General features: G+C 43.0%; 1 protein-coding gene across 9 annotated transcripts in view; it reads right to left on the bottom strand.

Annotated features, from left to right (window-relative positions):
* Positions 1-528: 528 nt before the first annotated feature.
* LOC149346664 (uncharacterized) overlaps positions 529-22,102 on the bottom strand; it is a 39,892-nt gene continuing 18,318 nt past the window's right edge. Inside the window, exons 5-7 of one of the 9 annotated variants that reach the window (XM_089586579.1) lie at positions 10,003-20,687; positions 6,166-6,330; positions 529-3,708 (exon numbers count right to left, since the gene is read on the bottom strand). In XM_089586579.1, coding sequence (XP_089442705.1) covers positions 20,602-20,687 — 86 coding nt within the window. In that variant the 3' untranslated portion in view covers positions 529-3,708; positions 6,166-6,330; positions 10,003-20,601. Of the gene's footprint in view, positions 3,709-4,177; positions 6,331-10,002; positions 20,688-22,102 lie in introns of those variants that run through there. The other 8 variants (XM_089586581.1, XM_089586587.1, XM_089586580.1 and 5 more) reach the window with 8 other exon arrangements.

Genomic DNA, 22,102 nt, shown 5'->3' with positions numbered 1-22,102 from the left:
TAAAAAAAAAAAAATTTGTGGCTTGAGACGATTGCGTCCTTTGTTCATTAGTTAAAGGCAGGCAAACAAGCCAAGAAATCCTGTTTAAATTCAGTGATCACCCCACCTCATGCACGATCAGCAGGCACTGAGATATCTGGACACGTTATTTTACAGACAATGAACATCAAGCCATTATGACTACGAAGGCTGGAAGTCGTTCTGAAGGGCTCTTGATCTGGAAGAATCTGTCTCTTGGCTTGTCAACATTTAAGACCCTTGCTCAGGCAACTTGCATTCTTTCAATACTGGCTGGGATACTTGTGAAATGAAACACACCAAAGTAGAGTAAGAAGAAGGAAAAACCAAAAGACACTAAATAATTGTCCACATTGTGAGCATTTAATAGTGAAGTATTCTGAGAGAACACAAACTGCTCATGTCTAACAATGTGAGCGGGGAATTCAAGTGGTCCAAGAGGAATACAGACTTTGTGAGGCTGTCTGTTATTTTCCTTTATGCATAATCACGAGTCATCCTAAGCCGGTCTGCCGTATCACTTTCAGAATAAGTTTATTATTATTGATCATGAAATGAACACAAACACATTTAGTGAATACAGGAGGCCCCAAAGGCTGCACAAAAAAAAAGCTGTTAGAAGAGTGCACAAAAATGTTAAAATAAAAACTGCGGGAAAACATAACTTAACAAAAAGACAAGACAATGCAAACTATAAACAAAATACAATTTGGATATTTTTGTTAACAATTTGAGAATACAGAAAAAAATGTCATGTAAGTGGTCTGTATGCTATTATCAATGAATAAAACTATCAATCATGAATGAAGAAAAGGACGAAAATAACGTTTAAAGGGTCAGTCTACTGAATTTTATCGACCATATTTTCTTTGCGGCAACCGATAGCTCTTTACTCAAATTACCGTTTAGCCAGCTGTGGTGCCAAGGAGTGCGGTAGAACATTTTAAAATAGAATTTATTAATGTGGGAACACATCTGTATGAGATGGTAGTCTCATCTGGCAACCATCTGGATTTCCGCCGCGCGGCGACAAACATGGCGGCGCCCGTCGAAGCCGGACCTCTCGCTTCGGACTGAATTCTCGTTGTTGCTGCCTTTTTCAGTGCGTTCACTGGCCATAAATGGGGCGCCTGTCTTTCGCTTCGTCTCATCTCGCCTATAAGAAAACATATAAGAGATAAATTTGCTTTATTTTAATAATTAGAGTGACGATTCTGCCGCTCCTAGGCTTAAGTGGAGAGTCGGTTTGTTTACAGCAATGGTTCGCGTCCTGACGACCAGATGGCGCCACTATAGGCTGAGTTTATTTTTGCGTCTCTACTAGCATACGCTGAACTAAAAGTGGGAATGTGCCTGCGTTTTGCGTACGTGTAACTATAAATGTTCATGTGATTCACAGAACAAGCGAGCGGTACGCCTTCTAGTTTACTAGAACAAAACGTGCATTTCTCTGACATTGGGGCATACAAATGGTACGTAGTATATTCACTTATGCTTCTACAAAAAAAGACTACCACTTTCTTGAACAAAATGAACGTTTGGGGTCGCCACCATGCTTTTTTACGCGACTTTTAACGCCGAAATAAAATATAAATTCCTGCCTAAACCAGGCGCAGACCCCTCGTTATTGATGTTATAGGGTGCCAACTACCAGAATATGCCATTATTTATACACTCATCTCGGTGAGTAGACTGACCCTTTAAGAGCATGAATATTTGATGTCTGCTTCACATTAAGTGGTAATGAATTCCATAAAAATGTGGTTGAAAATTTAACTCTGAATTTACCATAATCACCTCTCACTAACACAGTGAAAAAAAAAAAAAACATGAAAAGAACACGAGAGGAGTGTGTTTTTCCAGCAGTGCTACGCTGTACAGTGTTACACAGCACAGTTTTAAGCAGTAGAGTGTAAAGGCTTCCACTGATATCATTTCACAATTCACAAACCACACAACAAAAACAAACGTGTTCTGAATAAATGGCCAGACCATTCCTCAGCCTGAACTGGCTGACGGAACAAATTGGACAAATAAAGATATCGGAAAAAACAAGCAAAAGTAACCAGACCTAGTCTATTCAGCAGCATCTGACACAGCTAAGCAAACTATCAATCAATGATCAGTTAGCAAGCAACCAATGCTAAATTAAGTATCATGCTTTGAAAAAGAAATGAGCAATGAACATACTGGGGCCAGAAATCTTTTTCTGTAGGAAGGGCGCAATAATGTGCTTCGATTTTGAGAAATAACGAGGTCAGAAAATTGGACAGCTGAACTCTTTACAGATCCAGGTCAGTAATGGTAAAGCACGACCTTTGAATTTCAACACACATCATAAGTAAAAGAAATGAGCACCACAAACAACCACAATGTGCACAACATTTTCATGATGGCAAACACAAAAAGTCACATAAACTGAGCAGATATACTGCAGACTCAAAATGGAAGCTTGGCATCCACTGCATGAGTTCTCATTTCATTGGTGAAATGTTTCTGCAAACACAAAAGCAACTCTTCTCCATCTGGAAAATCAAAGCAATCAGAGGGATCTAAGTGGCCACAATCCCTGCAGGTCTGTAACCGCAGAGAACACCTGACAAGATTAAATAATTTTAACCGATAACATTTAAACGCAAAAAAGCTGATATAAAGTGAAATCGCAGAACTTCTATTTTGAACACAAAATCAATTAAAAAGACAATAAGGACATAGTTTTCTGGAAAGTATGGCATTCGCGTGCAACACAGAAACACTCATATAGGAAACAGTAATGCAATTAATGGTGCAGTCACGATTTTCGCTACTTTTTGCTTAAAACATCTCACAACTCGAGACTGCAAAAATAAAGCTAGCCACATCTTGAGGCTGAACATTTTCCATGCACCTCGCGTCCCTACCTTGAAGACTGCTGAAAAAATTGGTTGGGAGACTTGAGCTCCACCTCAAGGGTATGACGTGATAGCATAAATGGGTTAATGCCAAACATTCAGAACTGGTCACTCTCTTCGTTGCATTCATAGGTCTCTGGGAGCCCTTGGGAAAAACAGGGCAGCCATCCAAGTGTTCCAAGAGGGTGCCAAAAGGTGTCATAGTTTCAGTAAAGACTGCTATACCTCTCATGTACAGCCTCCCGATGGTTTGCTAGGGTGCTCTTTTTAGCGAACCCTTTTTTGCACAAGTCACACTGGAATGGCTTCGCCCTCTTGTGCGATCGCTTATGGCTCATGAGAGTTGAACTCTGTGAAAAGGCCATGGGGCACAGCTCGCACTGGAATGGCCTCTCCCCTGTGTGGGTGCGGAGGTGTTCTTGCTGGGTGCTCTTGTAGGCAAAAGTACTGCCACAATGCTCGCAACTGTAAGGACGCTCACCTGTGTGAATGCGCATGTGTGTTGCCAAGTTGCCCTTTCTTGCAAAAGCACTGCCACAGTGATCACAAATGTATGGACGATCACCCGTGTGAGTGTGCAGGTGCTTTAACAGGGTGTACTTTACTGCAAAAGCACTGCCACAGTAGTCACAACTGTATGGACGATCACCCGTGTGGACGCGTAGGTGCTTGACTTGGTTTTTTTTCTGTTTGAATGACTTGCCACAATGGCTACATTCGTGCAGCTTCTTGGCTGAGGCTTCACCAGCTGAATTTTGTCCAGGACGTGCACCGGGTTTGCTGCCTTCAGAGACCAAGCCTGCATTCGAACGGCACAGAAGTTCTTAATATAATGCCGGACTGAAATCACCTAACACCATGACCATGATATATTAGATGTGGTTGCAATGCTATACAACAGCTGCATTTCCTGGTGCAAAGTCAAATTGAGAAAATCAAACTTTTGCAAACTTTTCGTATGTCAAATTAAGCTACAGATGAGCAAATTTCAGACTGCAAATAGCTCAACATTATTAACAGAAATGAAGAGAGTCAAACCGACAAGAAGACGCTTTTACTACTGCACGAGTATCATTTCCGGCTTCATGACAACAACCCTTTAGCTCATTAAGGATTAGAGGTCACAGATAACGGGTGGATTCACTCATAGAATGTCATGCAGATCACAGGTGTTAACTACACTCGTCGAACCCAAAGAGGCTCCACATCTATTCTATAGAGTACGCCAGAACAAAACTCACAGAACTGCTGGTGAGGAAAAACTTTTGAAAACATTTTCAGGCCGAATCACAGCAGTCCATAAATAAGGAACATATGTAAAATCCCGAATTTGCACTATACTACTACAAAGCTCTAAAATATTTGTTAGTTCACGCTCTAAGATGCTGGTACACGTATATCACTTCGTGATGCAAGGCAGCTAGATTTATTAGGGAAGAGAGTAGCCATGCAAAGCTGCATCTATGATGGTCAAGTATCTCTCCTCGGTCCCTTTAAACTGAGCGCAGCCAAATGTGGATATGATTTTTTTCTCCCCTGACTGCACTGCCTGCAACTGTCATCAAATCGTTCAATTCCTTGTTAGCGCAAGTCAGCCCAATTCTGTGCGAGTTATAGAAATCTTTCGTCTTTGGCCGTGCTGTCAATGCAGCCGTGTGGCAATACTATCTCCAAGACTGAAACTAAGTCACTAGAGTGGCATTTGGGCCCACACACAGCATGGTCTTGAGTTCAATTCGCTAGGGCTTGCATTAAGACTTGCACATTGAGCTAGACAACCTCAACAAGAAATCTGCAGAAGCAAAACTTCTTATCAAAACAAAACACTCCATCTGAAAGACAATTTGAGCTCTATTACACCAACTAGGCTGCCACTACATCACCGCTAAAAACATACACAACCACTTTCAATGTTCAGAAACTGACAAACAGCATGTAAAGTTAACAATGAAATGTAACCTCCTGTCATCATAAACTTGCACATGAAACATGACATCCCAGAGTGCAAGCATAAATGCACATAACTATACAGTGTGAACATTGGTATGCAAAATATGACAAGAGATTAATTATTTACAACCAGTCACAATGAACTGGAATTCACCGGAGTTTGAACTGAGAACAAGAAAATGCACATAAAGTGTGGCCTTCCGTCAGTAGCACTTCAATCAGTACTGGATAGAATTTAGGAATATCTAACAGCACTGCTAGAGCAGCTATAGCTCTTGCAGAGCTGCTTTAATTAGAGAGGTGTCAAAAGGCAAGACTGACGAGAAAATGAGAAATTCAGTCGCAAAGCAGCACAATGAAAATGAACAATCAATGGAAGACATTGGCAAACACCTGAGCCAGTACAGCACAAGCAGCAAGTTCAAGGATTATGCAATCATATGGAATTACTGCACTGGAAGCATTTCTTACACCACAGCTCTCAGCTTACAATAAAAAACTTGAAAGGTTACAGGATAAAAGTTCCTCAGCTTGCACTGTTGTGCCAAAGGATCGGAAAATTTTCAGTACACAAGCTGTTCTGCTCTCTGAAGAGTCACACATGGAATCTTCCACAAAGGCTGTCATTCATATTTTAGTGATCTGGCTTCGATCTTTGCCTAAGAGAACAAGGTCTGATGCGCCCCACCTAGCAAAGGAAGCCGTCGTCTCTAGCATAAATTTTTTTTCTTGAGTTTGATGCTTTTCATTAAAATGTGTTCCGTCCTCATGAATGACAACAGGTAACATCTTCATTTCTTTCAATCACAATGTAACGATAGAGATGAAACCCTTGTGCAAAACTGCCTCTTGAAGGCTTCCCATTATATAAAAAAAAAATGTACAGTAAGAATGGGAGATCAGCGTTAGGTCTGAACTGCTTCAGAGGTGACCTTCAATTAGTGTGTGCTCACGACCTGTGCTCGACAACTCTCGAAGCAAAAAGAAAAGGACCAGGTGGCAACGAAGTATCGGAGACAGTAGATGTCACCACTTGCCACTCCCTCCTAACCCAGCTGCCTCGCCATCTCACGAAAGCTGCCCTGGTAATCGTTGCAGTTTGCTTCTTGTTTCAAAGCACATCCCACGGCCTTCACTGCTTCCCCTCAACCATTTAAAGCTGCACACCAGTCTGCCCACTGTCTCCCCAAGGGAAGGAACTGAGTTGCTTCCAAAACACTCGTTTGAATAAAGAAACATTGTGGCTTGAGATGACGGAATCTTTTGTTTCTTATTTAAAGGCAAACAAGCCAAAAATCCTGTTTACATTTTGTTGCCACCCCACTTCATGCACGAAGAGCAGGCACTGAGATGTCTGGACACGTTATTTTACAGACTATGAAACTCAAGCCATTAGGACTATGAAGGCTGGAAGTCGTACTGAAGGACTCTTGATCTGAGAGAATGTGCTTCTTGTCCGGTCAACATTGGTCTGCAAAGAAAAAAGCAAATTGCCATCACGAAAAATCTGCAGTGCCAAAAGAAGCCATGCTAATGTGCTTCCCACAAAAATGACAAGGTACAAGAAACACGACTACATACTGTGAAGTGCAATCGGTACTGCGAACTACGATAAGGCTATAATACTGGAGGTGATGTTTCCTGTATGCGGAAACAAAATGAGACACAGTATATTTTACTATATACTTAACAGCTTAATTCTGGTGATTTGGTTAGCCCTCTTGGCACAATCTAAAGGGCTCTCAGGCACTAAGCTTTGCAAGCATTTAGATCACCAGATATGCTGTTCTGAAATATACGAGCATAATCCTATGTGTCTACGCAGGTGACCAGTAGTTGTTTTAGAAGAAGAAACACAACAAAGTAGAGTAACAAGAAGGAAAAACCAAAATCCGCAAGGTAATTGTTCACGTTATGAGCATTTAATAGCTAAGTATTTTGAGAGAACGCAGACCTCTCATGTCTGGCAATGTGAGCGGGGAAGGCAAGTGATACAAGAGGATTAAAGACTTTGCAAGGCTGTCTGTTATTTTCCTTTATGCATAATCACGAGTCTCATCCTCAGCCAGTATGCCATATCACTTTCAGAATTAGTTTATTATTACTGATCATGAAATGAACACAGACACATTTAGTGAATACAGGAGGTCCCAAAGGCTGCACAGAAAAAAAGCTGTTAGAAGAGTGCACCAAAATGTTAAAATAGAAACTGCAAGAAAACATAACTTCACAAAAAGACAAAACAATGCAAACTATAAACAAAATACAATATGGATATTTTTGTTAGCAATTTGTGAATAGAGAAAAAGATTTCATGTCAGTGGTCTGTATGCTGTTATCAATGAATAAAACTATCAATCATGAATGAAGAAAAGGACGAAAACAACGTTTAAGAGCATGAATATTTGATGTCTGCTTCACATTAAGTGGTAATGAATTCCATAAAAATGTGTTTGAAAAAGTAACTCTGAATTAACCATAATTACCTCTTACTAACACAGTGAAAAGACCAAACATGAAAAGAACAGAGGAGTGTGTTTTTTCAGCAGTGTTATGCAGTACAGTGTTAAACAGTAGAGTTTTAAGCAGTACAGTGTAAAGGCTTCCACTGATACCAATTCGCAAGTTCACAAACCGTGCAACAAAAACAAACGTATTCTGAATAAATGGCGAGATCATTCATCAGCCTAAACTGGCCAGTAGAAAACACGAGAAATAAAAAATATTGGAGAAAACAAGCAAAACTAACCAGACTTAGGCTGCCCAGCAACATCTGAAGCAGCTAAGCCAGCTAGCAATCAATGATCAGTTAGCAAGCAACCAATGCTAACCTAAGTATCATGCTTTGAAAAAAGAATTAACCAATGAAAATACAGGAACCAGAAATCCTTGTCTGTAGGAAATACACAATAATGTGCCTTGATTTTGATCCATAGATAGTAAGAAAATTGGAGAACTCAGGTCCTTACAGATCCAGGTCAGTAATGGTAAAGCACGGCCTTTGAATTTCAACACACAACATAAGTCAAAGAAATGAGCAGAACAAACAACCACAATGTGCACAACATTTCATAATGGCAAACACAACAAAGTCACGTAAACTGAGGAAATATACAGCAGACTCATAATGAAAGCTTGGCATCCACTGCATGTGTTCTCACTTCATTGGAGCAAATGTTTCTGCAAACACATCAGCAACTCTTCTCTTTCCGGAAAATCAAAGCAATTACAGTAATAATTATCTGAGTGGCCACAATCGCTGTAGGTTCGTAATTGCAGAGAACACCTGACAAAATTATATTATTTAAACTGGTAAGATTTAAATCCAAAAAAGCTGATATAAAGTGACATCGCAGAACTCGTTTTGAACACAAAATCGATTAAAAAGAAAATGAGGACACAGTTTTCTGCAAAATATGCCATTCACATCCAACACAGAAACACTCATATAGGAAACAGTAATGCAATTAATGGTGCAGTCGTGATTTTTGCTGCTTTTTGCTAAAACATTACACAACTCAAGACTGCATAATAAAGCTAGCCACAACCTGAGGCTGAACATTTTTCTTGCACCTCGCATCCCTCCCTAGAAGACTGCTAAAAAAATTGAAGGGGAGAATTGATCTTCACCTCAATGGTACAACGTGAAAGGTTTAATGGGTTAATGCCCACACATCCAGAACAGGTCACACTCTTCTTTACATTCATAGGTCTCTGGGAGTCCTCGTACCACTCCTGGTGCAGTGGTGCAGTGGTTCAGCAGTGCGCCACTGCCCAGCGATGGCAGGCGCTGCAACAACTGCGGCTTGTGCGATCCAGGTTGCTCCTCCCGAGCAACCTCTCGCGACCAATCGTTAAATGGACTGCAAGCTGCCAAGGAGGGCAGTTTGCGCACTATCTGGTTGGCAGGTTGCAAAGACGCCACAAAGTCATGTGCCCTAGGTGGCCCACCTAGGCTGCTTCTCTGGGGATTGTTTTTTTTTGTTTATTGTTCTCTCAAGGTGAGACGTAAGACATGATGTTGGGCTCGTCGGTTCACAGTGATTGGCAAAAAAACACTGCGTGAAGAGACGGGACAAGATGTGGCACGCTTTGTGTGCGCCCCTGTGTGCCTCTTCTTGTCCCATCGTCTTCGCGCAGTTTTTTTGGCAATCATTTTCTGCGACACAGACTCCTTCCCGCAGTCTCGTTAAAACACCACTGTGGGATGGCCACATAAGCACTTTGCATGTTCTTCTGGAAATATATATCGGCAGTGATGTTAACCTGCCGGTTCGCAAAAGATGTCAAGTAAGTGGCAAGAATGGTGGTGCTCACTTTACTCCCACAGATCTCCTTCGAGCAAAGGCTGAGAATCAGCATCAGTCAGACATTCTCTTGTGTTGCTGACAAGATGTTCCCAACGAGAAGTACTGCCATCTACAAAGGCCACAATTTTATTCCCATTCATGCGAGTTTAGGAGCTCAGCACCTTCCTGTGAAGGACGAGTTGTTTAGAGCCAGTGTAGTGTGACGGCATGTAAATAGCATTCGCACACAAGAAATTTGTCAACATGGAAGCTATGAAATACAACTCCTAAAACAGACTGCCTAGTAAAACTTTTCATAGGCTATCTAGTTAGAATTAGCCGATCAACACATCTTTATTTTAACCAAACAAGGATGCATGGCTAAAAAAGTGAACAGGAGATGTTGCACGGCAGAGGCTTGAATGTTGCGAATTGGTTGAAAAAACAGAACAGCCATCAAAGTGTTCCAAGAGCGTGCCAAAAGGTGTCATAGTTTCAGTAAAGACTGCTATACCTCTCATGTACAGCCTCTCGATGGTTTGTTAGGCTGCTCTTTTTAGCGAACCTTTTTTCGCACAAGTCACACTGGAATGGCTTTGCCCTCGTGTGGGATAGCTTATGCCTCATGAGGTGTGAACTCCGTGCAAAGGCCAAGGGGCACAGCTCGCACTGGAATGGCCTCTCCCCCGTATGGGTGCGGAGGTGTGATATCAGGGCGCTCCTGTCTCCAAAGGCACTGCCACAATGCTCGCAACTGTAAGGACGCTCACCAGTGTGAATGCGCACATGTGTTGCCAAGTTGCCCTTTCTTGCAAAGGCGCTGCCACAGTAGTCACAAACATATGGACGCTCACCTGTGTGGGTGCGTAGATGGCTGATCAGGTTGCTCTTTTGTGCAAAGCTGCTTTCACAGTGGTCACAACTGTATGGACAGTCCCCCGTGTGGGTGCGCAGGTGGTTGACCAGGCTGCTCTTTTGTGCAAACCTGCTATCACACTGGTCACAAGTGTATGGACGATCACCCGTATGAGTGCGCAGGTGCTTTAACAGAGTGTCCTTTACTGCAAAAGCACTGCCACAGTAGTCACAACTGTACGGACGATCACCCGTGTGGACGCGTAGGTGTTTGACTTGGTCACTTTTCCATTTGAATGTCTTGCCACAGTGGCTACATTCGTGCAGCTGCTTGCCTGAGGGTTCACCAGTTGAATACAGTCCAGGGTGTGCACCATCTCTGCATCCTTCAGAAACCCAGCCTGCATTTGAACGGCACAGAAATTGTAATATAATGCGGGACTTGAATCACCAGGCGCCAAGACCATGATAATTCAGTGTGCTTGCAATGCTAATGAGCTGTACTTCCTTGTGCAAAATCAAATTGAGAAGATCAAACATTCCAAACTTTTCATGCTTCAAATTAAGCACACAGATGAGCAAATTTCAGATAAATAGCTTAAGATTACTAACAGAAGTGAAGACACTCAAACCAAGATGACACTTGTACTAGTGGATTGTATCGTTTCTGGCTTCATGACAAGGACTTTTTAGTTCACTCAGGAATAGAGGCCACAGATAATGGGTGGAATTCACTCACAGAATGTGACACAGTTCACAGTTGTTAATTACACTGTCATGCACAGAGAGGTTCCATATCTATTCTACCCAGTATGCCAGAACAAAACTAGCAGAACTGCTGAAATGCAAAAATTTTTGGAAACATTTTCAGGCCAAACCACAGCAGTCCATATATATGAACCATATGTAAAATCCAGAATTTGCACTATACTACTACAAAGCTGTAATATTTTTTTGTTCACGCTCTAGGATGCCGGCACACAGATATCACTTTGTGATGCGACGCAGCTAGATTTATAAGGGAAGAGTGTAGCCATGCAAAGCTGCATCTACGATGTTCACGGTTATCGCAGTTGTTCTCTGCGCTTTATCCCTTAATTCTTAGCTCCTTTCAGAGGGCAACTGAAGAGCTTTTACAATTTGATGAGTTTAAACAAGCCAAACGTATGAAACTTGCAGGTAAAGCATGTGAAATCTTTTTGCGCTAAGATCTGGAATGGTGTCGTAATCGCCGACCATAGGGGCATCGGAGTTCAGGCTTCTCTGCAGTGCACCGCGACATGCAGAGCCCCCAGTGATGACATCCCGTACGGCGGCGCTAAGTTTCCAGCGAAGAACCAGTAGTTTCAAGTAAGAAAATGAATGTCACTGAAGGCGAAGCTCAGGAAGCATTGCTTTGCAGCATCAGAAGACGCATGGCAGCATGTAGACGAAAGCAGTTCGCATCTGAAATTTTGGAAGCTATGAAGTCACCACGTGTATCCCCGCACTTCTCCAACGCAGTGAGCAGAAGCCTGGATATCGTCACGGTTTTAATCAGTGATTATGGTTTGGTTTGGTTTATTGGGGTTTAACCTCCCAAAGCGACTGAGACTATGAGGGACGCCGTAGTGAAGGGCTCCAGGAATTTTGACCACCTGGGGTTCTTTAACGTGCACTTACATTGCACAGTACACGGGCCTCTAGAATTTCGCTTCCATAGAAATTCAGCCGCCGCGGCCGGAATCGAACCCGCGTCTTTCAGGCCAGCAGCCGAGCGCCGTAACCACTGAGCCACCGTGGCGGGGCTTATCAGTGATTATGCCGCCATTCTAAATGCTACCGCAAAACTACATAGCACGCATTACCTTGAAGCTTCATAGATTCAAATTCTCGAATAATCCCGAATTCCCAAAAAAGCAATTCCACCTTCCCTTTAAATTGAGGAAGGCCAAATTGACGATTTTGTTACTCTACTGTCCGCACTGCTTGACAGTGCCGCCATCAAATCATTCAATTCTTTGTGGGAGCAAGTCAGCATATTTTGTCTGAATTATACGGTTTGGTTTAGTTTGGTTTATGGGGTTTAACCCTTTGAAGGTTTTTGCCGTATATGTACGGCGGCAGTTTTCTGTCCCGCAAGGTCTTTGCCGTACGGGTACGGTTTCGGTCTTCCGTTTGAAATTTTGCGCCAAAAGAGCAATGCGTGCTCACTGGGGGGTGCTGCCACCTCTTAGGACTTACAAGAAGTGTTTGAATTTTGTGCTGCCTTCTTACGGAGATAAGCAGAACTTATGTCTAGCTTTAGCGCGGCGGCACAGACTGCGGCAACACCCCTTTTGTAGTTTTGGTTTCGCCGCGTGATCGCAATGGAGTCGCGCAAAATTTGAGTTTTCTTTTTGTCAGCACTATCTTGCATGGGCTGCCGAAGTTGATTTCTATCTTTATTGGCGCTGCTCTTAGCTTGCTTATCACCGTTGCTCGCGAGGTATTCTCGCCCTCTGTGGCAACGCGCCTACGCGGTTTCGATTCCGCCGCGGGATCGCAACGGAGTCGCGCGAAACGTGTTTTCTCTTTGTGTTGTGGGCACTGTTTTGCAAAGGCGGCGAAAGTTGATTTCTATCTTTATTTGTGCTGCTCTTAGCTTGCTTATCACCGTTGCTATTCTATTCTGTTGAACATTTTCCAGTTGTGAGTGATGCTGTCACCAAAGTACTGTTCTAAATTTTTTTTTTTACTATTTATTCTCGATTATATACATTTTGTAGATTCAAGATCCGCAATAAAGTAATTTGACCACCTGAAAAAGTTTTCTTCAAAATAATTCGACCTTCAAAGGGTTAACGTCCCAAAGCGACTAAGGCTATGAGAGAAGCTGTAGTGAAGGGCTCCGGAAATTTCGACCACCTGGGGTTCTTTAACGTGCACTGATATCGCGCAGTACACGGGCCTCTAGAATTTCTCCTCTAAAGAAATTCAACCGCCGCGGCCGGGATCGAACCCGCGTCTTTCGGGTCAGCAGCCGAGCACCATAACCACTAAGCCACCGCGGCGGCCGTCCGAATTATACAAGTCATTACTTTTTGGCCATGCTGTCAATGCAGTGCTATGGCAATACTCTCTCCAACACTGAAACTAAGTCATTAGAGTGGCATCTGGGCCCACACACAGCATGGTCTCGAGTTGAATTTGCTAGGGCTTGCATTAAGACTTGCTTTCATTAAAGATAGTTCTAAGAAAGTACACTGAGCTATACCAACTCAACAAGTACTCTGCAGAAGCAAAATTTCTTGTTACAACAGAACACTCTATCTGAAAGACAATTAGAACTCTATTACACCAACTAGGCTGCCCCAACATAACGCCTGAAAACACACAACCACTTTCAATGTAAAGTTAACAATGAAATGTAACCTCCTGTCATCAAAAACTTGCATATGAAACATGGCGTACCAGAGTGCAAGCATAAATGTACATATCTAGAGAGTGTGAACATTGGTATGCAAAATATGACAAGAGAGCAATCATTTAAAACCAATCACAATGAATTCCACCGCACATTACATTGCGAACAAGAAAATGCACATAACGCACAGCCTTCAGTCAGCAGCACTTCAATCAGTACTGGATAGAATTTAGGAATATCAAACAGCCCTCCAAGAGCAGCTATAGCTTTTGCAGAGCTGCATTAATAAGAAAGGCGTCAAAAAAGCAAGGCTGACGAGATAACGAGAAATTCAGTGGCAAATCAGTACAATGAGAATGAACAATCAATGCAAGACATTTGCAAACACCTGAGCCAGTACAGCACAAGAAGCAAGTCCAAGGATCATGCCACCAAATGGAATTAGTATACTGCAAGCATTCCTTTCACCAGAGCTCGCAGCTTGCACCGAAAAGCTTGAAAGGTTACAGGATAAAAGTTCCTCGGTTTGTACTGTTGTGGAAAATCACTGAAAATTTAGAGTAGACAAGCTGTTCTGCTTTCCGACAAGTCACACATGGAATCTTCCACAAAGGCTGTCATTCAAAATTTAGTGATCTGGCTTTGATCTTTGGGTAAGAGAACAAGGTCTGATCTACCCCACTTAGCAAAGGAAGCCATCGTCTCTTGCATAAAGTTTTTTTACTCGAGTTGGATGCTTTTGAACGAAATGTGTTCCTTCCTAATGTATGACAACAGGTAGCTTTTTCGCTTCTTTCAGTTACAAAGTAATCATAGGGGCGATACACTTGCGGAAGGCTACCTCTTGAAAGCTTTCCGTTATTTTGTGTGCCCGGTATATGTACCGTAAGAATGGGAGATCAGTGTTTGGTATGAACTGCTTCAGAGGCTACCTTCCATTAGTGTGCGCTTACGACCTGTGCTCCACGACTCTCGAAACGAAAAGAAAAAGACCAGGTGGCAACAAAGTGTCAGTGACAGTAGATGTCACCACTTGCCACTCCCTCCTAACACAGCTGCCTAGCCATCTCACGAAAGCTGCCCTGGGAATCGTTGCAGTTTGCTTCTTGTTTCAAAGTGCATCCCCAGACCTTCACTGCTTCCCCTCTTCAACCATTTAAAGCTGCACACCAGTCTGCCCACTGTCTCCCCAAGGGAAGAAACTGAGTTGCTTCCAAAACACTCGTTTCAATAATAAAAAATTTGTGGCTTGAGACGATGGCGTCCTTTGTTTATTAGATAAAAGCAAACAAGCCAGGAACTTCTGTTTAAATTTAGTTACCACCCAACTTCATGCATGAACAGCAGGCACTGAGATGTCTGGAAATGTTATTTTACAGACTATGAACATCCAGCCATTAGGACTATGAAGGTTGGAAATTGTTCTGAAGGACTCTTGATCTGGGAGAATGTGCTTCTTGGCCGGTCAACATTGGTCTGCAAAGAGCAAAGCAAATCGCCATAATGAAAAATCTGCAGTGTCCGAAGCAGCAACACTGCTGTGCTTTCCACAAAAATGACAATGTGCAAGAAACGCATGACTACACACTGCAAAGTACACTCGGTACTGCGAACTAACTACAATAAGGCTACAGCACTGAAGGTGATATTTTCTGTGTGCTCAAAAAAAATGAGACTCAGAGTATATTTTGCTATATACTTAACAGCTTAATTCTGGTGATTTGGTTAGCCCTCTTGGCACAATCTAAAAGTCTCTCAAGCGCTAAGCTTTGCCAGCATTTAGATCACCAGATATGCTGTTCTGAAATATAAGAGCATAATGCTATGGGACCACGCAGGTGACCAGTAGTTGTTTTAGCAGACACTTCTTCAGCAACTTGCATTCTTTCAATACTGGCTGGGATGCCTGTGAAAAAAACAAAAAAAAAGTAGAATAAGAAGAAGGAAAAACCAAAAGCCACAAAATAATTGTCCACGTTACGAGCATTAATAGTTCAGTATCTTGAGAGAACACAAACTGCTCATGTCTAACAATGTGAGCGGAGAAGGCAAAGGGATCCAAGAGGAATGCAGACTTTGCAAGGCTGTCTGTTATTTTCCTTTACGCATAATCATGAGTCACATCCTCAGCCAGTCTGCCATATCGCTTTCAGAATCAGAATCAGTTTATTATTACTGATCATGAAATGAACACAGACACACTTAGTTAACACAGGAGGAGTTCCCAAAGCCAAAGGCTGCACAGGAAAACTCCTGTTAAACGAGTGCACAGAAATGTTAATATACAAACAGCGAGAAAACATAACTGTTTCATAAAATGACAAAACAATGCAACCTATAAACGAAATACAATTTGGATATGATTGTTAACAATTTGAGAATTGAGAAAAACATTTGGAGAAAGTGGTCCGCATGCTACAATCAATGAATAAAGCTATCAATCATGATTGAAGAAAGAGACGAAAATGACGTTTAAAACATGAATATTTGATGTTTGCTTCACATTAAGTGGTAATGAATTCCATAAAAATGTGGTTGAAAAATTAACTCTCAATTTACCATAATCACCTCTCACTAACACATTGAAAAAACCAAACATGAAAAGAACACTAGAGGAGTGTGTTTTCCAGCAGTGTTACGCAGTACAGTGTTACACAGTACAGTGTAAAGGCTAGCACTGATACCAATTCGCAAGTTCACAAACCGTGCAACGAAAACAAACGTGTTCTGAAAAAACGATGAGACCATTCATTGCCTAAACTGGTCGATAGAAGAAATTCGCCAAATAAAAAAATATTGGTGAAAAAAGCAAGAGTAACAAGACCTAGGCTGGTCAGCAACATTTGGCACAGCTAAGCCAGCTACCAATCAATGACCAGTTTGCAAGCAACCAATGCTAACCTAAGTATCATGCTTTGAAAAAGAAATCAGCAATGAAAACACTGGAGCCAGAAATTCTTTTCTGTAGGAAATACACAATAATGTGCCTCGATTTTGAGCCATAGAGGGTAAAAAAATTGGAGAACTCAGCTCCTTACAGATCCAGGTCAGTAATGGTAAAGCACGACCTTTGAATTTCAACACACAACATAAGTAAAAGAAATGAGCACCACAAACAGCCACAATGTGCACATTTCAAAATGGCAAACACAACAAGTCACATAAATTTAGCAAATATACAGCATACTCATAATGAAAGCTTGGCATCCACTGCATGAGTTCTCACTTCTTTGGAGCAAATGTTTCAGCAAACACATCAGCAACTTTTCTCCCTCTGGAAAATCAAAGCAATTACAGGAATTATAGAGAGTTTTAGCTCAGTGGGTTTGTGCACTCGCTCCACTCAGCGAGCTAACGGGAGCGCTACTGCGCATGCACGAAACGCTCAGGTGGCAGCGCGCGAGCGGAGCCCGGAGCGGTGCGGCGAGCCTGGACGAGCGGGCCTCGCGGAAAGCCTTCTGGGCTCGCGCTAGCCGAAGCAAATGAACACAACCACCAGCACTACTACTGGAACAACAGGAGCGGGTCTTGCAGGACACTTTCCGGCATGGCAAACAGGCTGCATACGGTGTGGGATAACTTGCGAACGCAACTCAATCATGATCCACGCTCGCACGCATAGAGGATAATTACACACTCTACACAACGCTGCAAATGCGTACACGCGCACGCATGCGCGCACGGACGCTGCGAGGGATGGCTTCCGTGGTCTTGACTTGGCTCTCGCAGTGTAAGACTTTTCAATTTTTCGTAATACGAAAAATTCACTCCAAAGCACCGCTGTTACCTAAAAGGATAAAACAAACGTAAACAGCTATTATTTATTTATTCACACATACATCACAGAGGCTTACTTATAACTATTTTCAACCAAGTCCAGTTAGCACCACTAGCACCAAAGGTAATACCGTATTTACACGGCTATTTTTCAAAATTTGAAAATCCAAAGTAGGGGGGTCGACCTAAAATCGAAACCAAAGCATCGCACTATAAATAAAGGCGAGACAAACGAGATATCAGTCTGGTTGCATTTTTGCTGCACGGCTCTGTCGCATCGCTCTTGGTGCTGGCCTTGAGCAGCTGCTATGTCACCGCGAAGAACCGGCATCCCCGCCCCGCGCGTGAGGCGGCCGGCCGATGGTGGCTGTCGATAAGCAGCAAACCAGCACCAACCCACTCCCCACACGTGACCCCAGATTGCGTGTGCTGATAAGCGGCAGCGGCCCGATAACGCATTCGCGTTCTACTCCTAATAGGGCTCGTCAAGTTTTTTTCTTCTTTACTTTAAACCACGCACTCGGCGCCCAAGGGAGCGTCGGTAGTTGATGGAAGGGCTGCTGTTCCAATCGTAATGTCGGTAGACGACGGAAGAGCCGAAGCCGCTCGCGCGTAGTTTCTCTTTAGCTCTGACGCATTCGACTACTGCCGGCCGCGTTTCACAAGTGTTTAATGTAGTGCTTCGTCATTCGTCAATCGGCCATAAGCGACCGGTGCTCGTTCACGGCAACGTTCAAAATGTCTGTCATTCTTTATGCTGAAGAAACGAACTGCGCGCCGAGCCGAAAGTTCGACTTTCGCACTGAGTGATACAGGAGTGGCAGCTACAACGAGGCAAAATTCTCAGCTGTTCCACGCGATGTTATGATATGTGGCTGTTTGCGAAGTGCAGGATTTCGCTGCATGACGATGTTAGAATGACCAGCTGTGGGACCGCACCAGCGATCACGACGGCAGTGCTAGCGAGGACGATGGCGCAAGCGTGGACGAGTAGTCCAGTGACTAATACATTTTTGTTTCGGAATCTGCCCACGGGCACTCCCGTGTGTGGCAGCCAATAGCGGCTGGTGATAAGCGGAGGCCACAGGATAGTGCTGTTGCGTTCCACTATTCAGGGCCAAGTTTAAATGACCTCCAAGTTTGTTTTTTTTTCAGAATTGTGATGTGGGGAGGTCGACTTACAATCGTGTAAATACAGTACCTTTGGTATCATATACAGTAACTCTACCTCGCGTTACCTCGCGTGAGGTGACGGGGTAGAATGTGAGGAGACGGGGCACTAAAACTCTACACTTGCGCGACGCTTTGCTGTGGCTCTGCTGGGAACTGCGAGCGGAGCGGACAGTAGACACCTTTAGCATACCGTGTACCGTGTTACCGTTGCCGTTACCGGAGTACTGCGAACCCGCCCTCCGCCGGTGAGCGCACGCTGATTGGCTCCGATGCTGCAGGTGAGCGCGCTGCTCCTGGGTACCTGGTGCCATCAAGGCGACTTGCGCATGCGCATTGGCTGCGCGCGGGCTCCGGATAATTCGGTGCCGGTAACCGTAACACGGTATGCTAAAAATGTCTATTAAACCGGCCTGCTAAAACTCTCTAATGATCTAAGTGGCCAAAATCCCTGCAGGTTTGTGATTGCAGAGAACACCTGACAAGATTATATGACTTTAATCAATAACATTTAAATCATTTGATGATGATGATGAACATTTGAATGCAAAAAAGCTGATATAAAGTGAAATCGCAGAACTTGTGTTTTGAACACAAAATCAATTAAAAAGACAATGAGGACACAGTTTTCTGCAAAATATGCCATTCATATGCAACACAGAAACACTCATATAGGAAACAGTAATGCAATTAATGGTGCGGTCATGATTCGTGCTTCTTTTTGCTTAAAACATCACACAACTCGAGATTGAAAAATAAGGCTAGCCACATTTTGAGTCTGATTGTTTTTCTTGCGCCTCGCGTCCTTCCCTTGAAGAATGCTAAAGTTGGAGGGGAGACATGAGCTCCACCTCAAGTGTATGATGTGATAGCGTAAATAGGTTAATGCCCATGTATTCGGAACGGGTCACGCTTTTCTTTACATTCATAGGTCTCTGGGAGTCCTCGTACTACTCCTGGCGCAGTGGTGCAGTGGTATTAAGCGATGCGCCACTGCCCTGCGATGGCAGGCGCTGCCACAGCTGGGGCTTGTGCGATCCAGGTTGCTCTTCCCGCGCAACCTCTCGCAACCAATCATTAATTGGACGGCAAGCTGCCGAGGAGGGCAGTTTGCTCACTATCTGGTGGGCAGGTTATGAAGACGCCACAAGGTCATGTGCCCAAGGCGGCCCACCTAGGCTGCTTCTCTGGGGATTTTTTTGTGAATTCTTTGCACTCAGTCAACGACAAGGACGTCACTGCCAGTTTTTCTGTGACACAGACTCTTCCCCACAGTCACATTAAAACACCGCTATGAGATGTCACATGAGAACTTCCCGTGTTCTCATGAAAATATACCTCTGCAGTGATATTAATCTCCCGGTTCACACAAAAGATGTCAAGCAAATAGCAAGAATGGTGGCTTTATTCCCCACAAATCTCTTTTGAGCAAAGGCTGAGAATTAGTATCAGTAAGAGATACTCTTCATGTTGGTGACAGAATCTTCCTAACAAGAAGTTCTGCCACCTATAAAGGAAATAATTTTATTACCATTCATGTGAGTCTACGAGCTTAGCAGCCTCCTCCTTTCTGTGAAGAATGAGTTGCTCAGAGCCAGTGTAGTCTGAGAGCATGTAAATGACATTCGCAGGCAAGAAATTTCTCAACATGGAAGGTATGAACTATAACTACTGAGGCTGTCTAGTAAAACTATTCCTGGGTTTTGTAATCAGAATCAAACAATCAACATATCTTATTTTCAGCAAAAGAAGGATGCATGGCGAAAAAAGTGGACAGGAGCAGAAGTTGCACAGCGGCAGCTTGAATGTTGTGAGTTGGTTGGGAAAAACAGGATAGCCACCAAAATTTTCCAAAAAGGAGCCAAGGTGTCACACTTTCACTAAACACTGCGATTCCTTTCATGTAGAGCCACTGTATGGTTTTTTAAGGTGTTTTTTTTAGCGAACACCTTAACACCTTTTAGTGCTGTGTATGGGTGCTCTTGTGAGCAAAGGTGCTGCCACAATACTCGCAATTGTAAGGACATTCACCTGCGTGAGTCCGCAGATGTTTTGCAAGCTTGCCCTTTTTTGAAAAGGTGCTACCACAGTAGTCACAAACGTATGGACGCTCACCCGTGTGGGTGTGCACATGTTGTAACAGGGAGTCCTTTACTACAAAGGCACTGGCACAGTGGTCACAAACGTATGGGCGGCAATCACCAGTGTGGGTGCGGACGTGAGTCACCAGCTGGCTTCTCCTTGTGAAGGCCTTGCCACAATGGCTTCATTCGTGCAGCTGCTTGCTTGTGGGTTCACCGGTTGAATACTGTTCAGGGTGTGCACCATCTTTGCTGCCTTCCGAGACCAAGCCTGCATTTGTACGGCAAAGAAATTCTTAATATAATGCGGGACTCAAATCGCCTGATGCCAGGACCATGACATATTCAATGTGCTTCCAATGTTACAAAACAGCTGCGTTTACTTGTGCTAAGTCAAATTAAGAAAGTCAAACTTCTGCAAACTTTTCGTGCTTCCAATTAAGCATACAGATGAGCAAATTTCAGACTGCAAATAGCTCAAAATCATTAACAGGAATGAAGACTGTCAAAACAACAAGGCGATGCTTTTATAGTGCACGTGTATCATTTCGGGCTTCATGGCAAAGACTCTTTAGCTCACCCAGGAATAGAGGCCACAGGTAACGGGTGGAATTTAGTTATAGATTGTGATGCAGTACACAGCACTTAACTACACTCGTTAAATCCAGAGAGGTTCCATATCTCTTCTAACCACTATGCTGGAAAAGAATTCACAAAATTGCTGGTGAGTAAAAATTTTTGAAAACATTTTAAGTCCAGATCACTGCAGTCCATAAAAATCATAAGAATCCATAAGAATCCTGGGATTGCACTACACTGCTACAAAGCTCTGTAATATTTGTTTTTTCATGCTCTAAGATGCCAGCTCACATATATCACTTTGTGATGCGAGGCAGCTAGATTTATCAGGGAAGAGAGTAGCCATGCAAAGCTGCATCTACGATGTTCAAGGTAATCATAGGTGCCCTCCGCATCTCATCTCAAGTCTTCACTCCCTTTAAATTGAGGGCAGTCGAATGTGGCGATGATTTTGTTCTCCGCAGACCGCACTGCCTGCCATTGTTGTCATCAAATCGTTCAATTATTTGATGTATTAATATGATTTGATTTGATTTATTTTCTATTTAAAGAAAACGGTGGAAACTGAGGCAAAAAGCTGCATAAAGCAGCTTGAAAGGCCCTCAGTCCCAGTACAATGGCAGCAGCAGAGGAAACACATGCACAGTTTCTTATAACACTGTTAACGGATAAATGACTCAGCTTAATAAGTTAAACAATCTGATAAGTTAAACAGAAACTTGATAAATTAAACAAAAACTTGATAAATGAAACAACAGTGGATCGCACATTTATTGGAAAATATTGGTATAAGATTTTGTGGGTGTTCCACAAACATGTATAACAAACAATGCATACATACTGAAACCTTTTGCAGGAATTGCTCAAGAGAGAAAAAAAAAATTCAACGAAATTGTGTATGTTGAGTGCAAGAGTTTATAAGTTTCTTAAAGTCGGGTAGTGAGAGATTACAGATGTTTATGCCTTGTGCGAGGTAGAAATTCAGTAGCCTCGGAAGTGTATTACACAGCATGTGATGTACATAGTTAGTTCGAGAAAGAGGAATATTATAGATTTCTGGCAAGCGAGTGATGTACGCTTTAACTCAATTTTCTCAACAGCGTGCAT

Source organism: Amblyomma mixtum, chromosome 4 (assembly GCF_055824585.1).
Source record: "Amblyomma mixtum isolate Tamu chromosome 4, ASM5582458v1, whole genome shotgun sequence".
In the NCBI taxonomy this organism is placed as follows: domain Eukaryota; kingdom Metazoa; phylum Arthropoda; class Arachnida; order Ixodida; family Ixodidae; genus Amblyomma; species Amblyomma mixtum.
The sequence above is the reverse complement of the archived record's forward strand: the minus strand, read 5'-3'. Positions and strand labels throughout refer to the sequence as shown.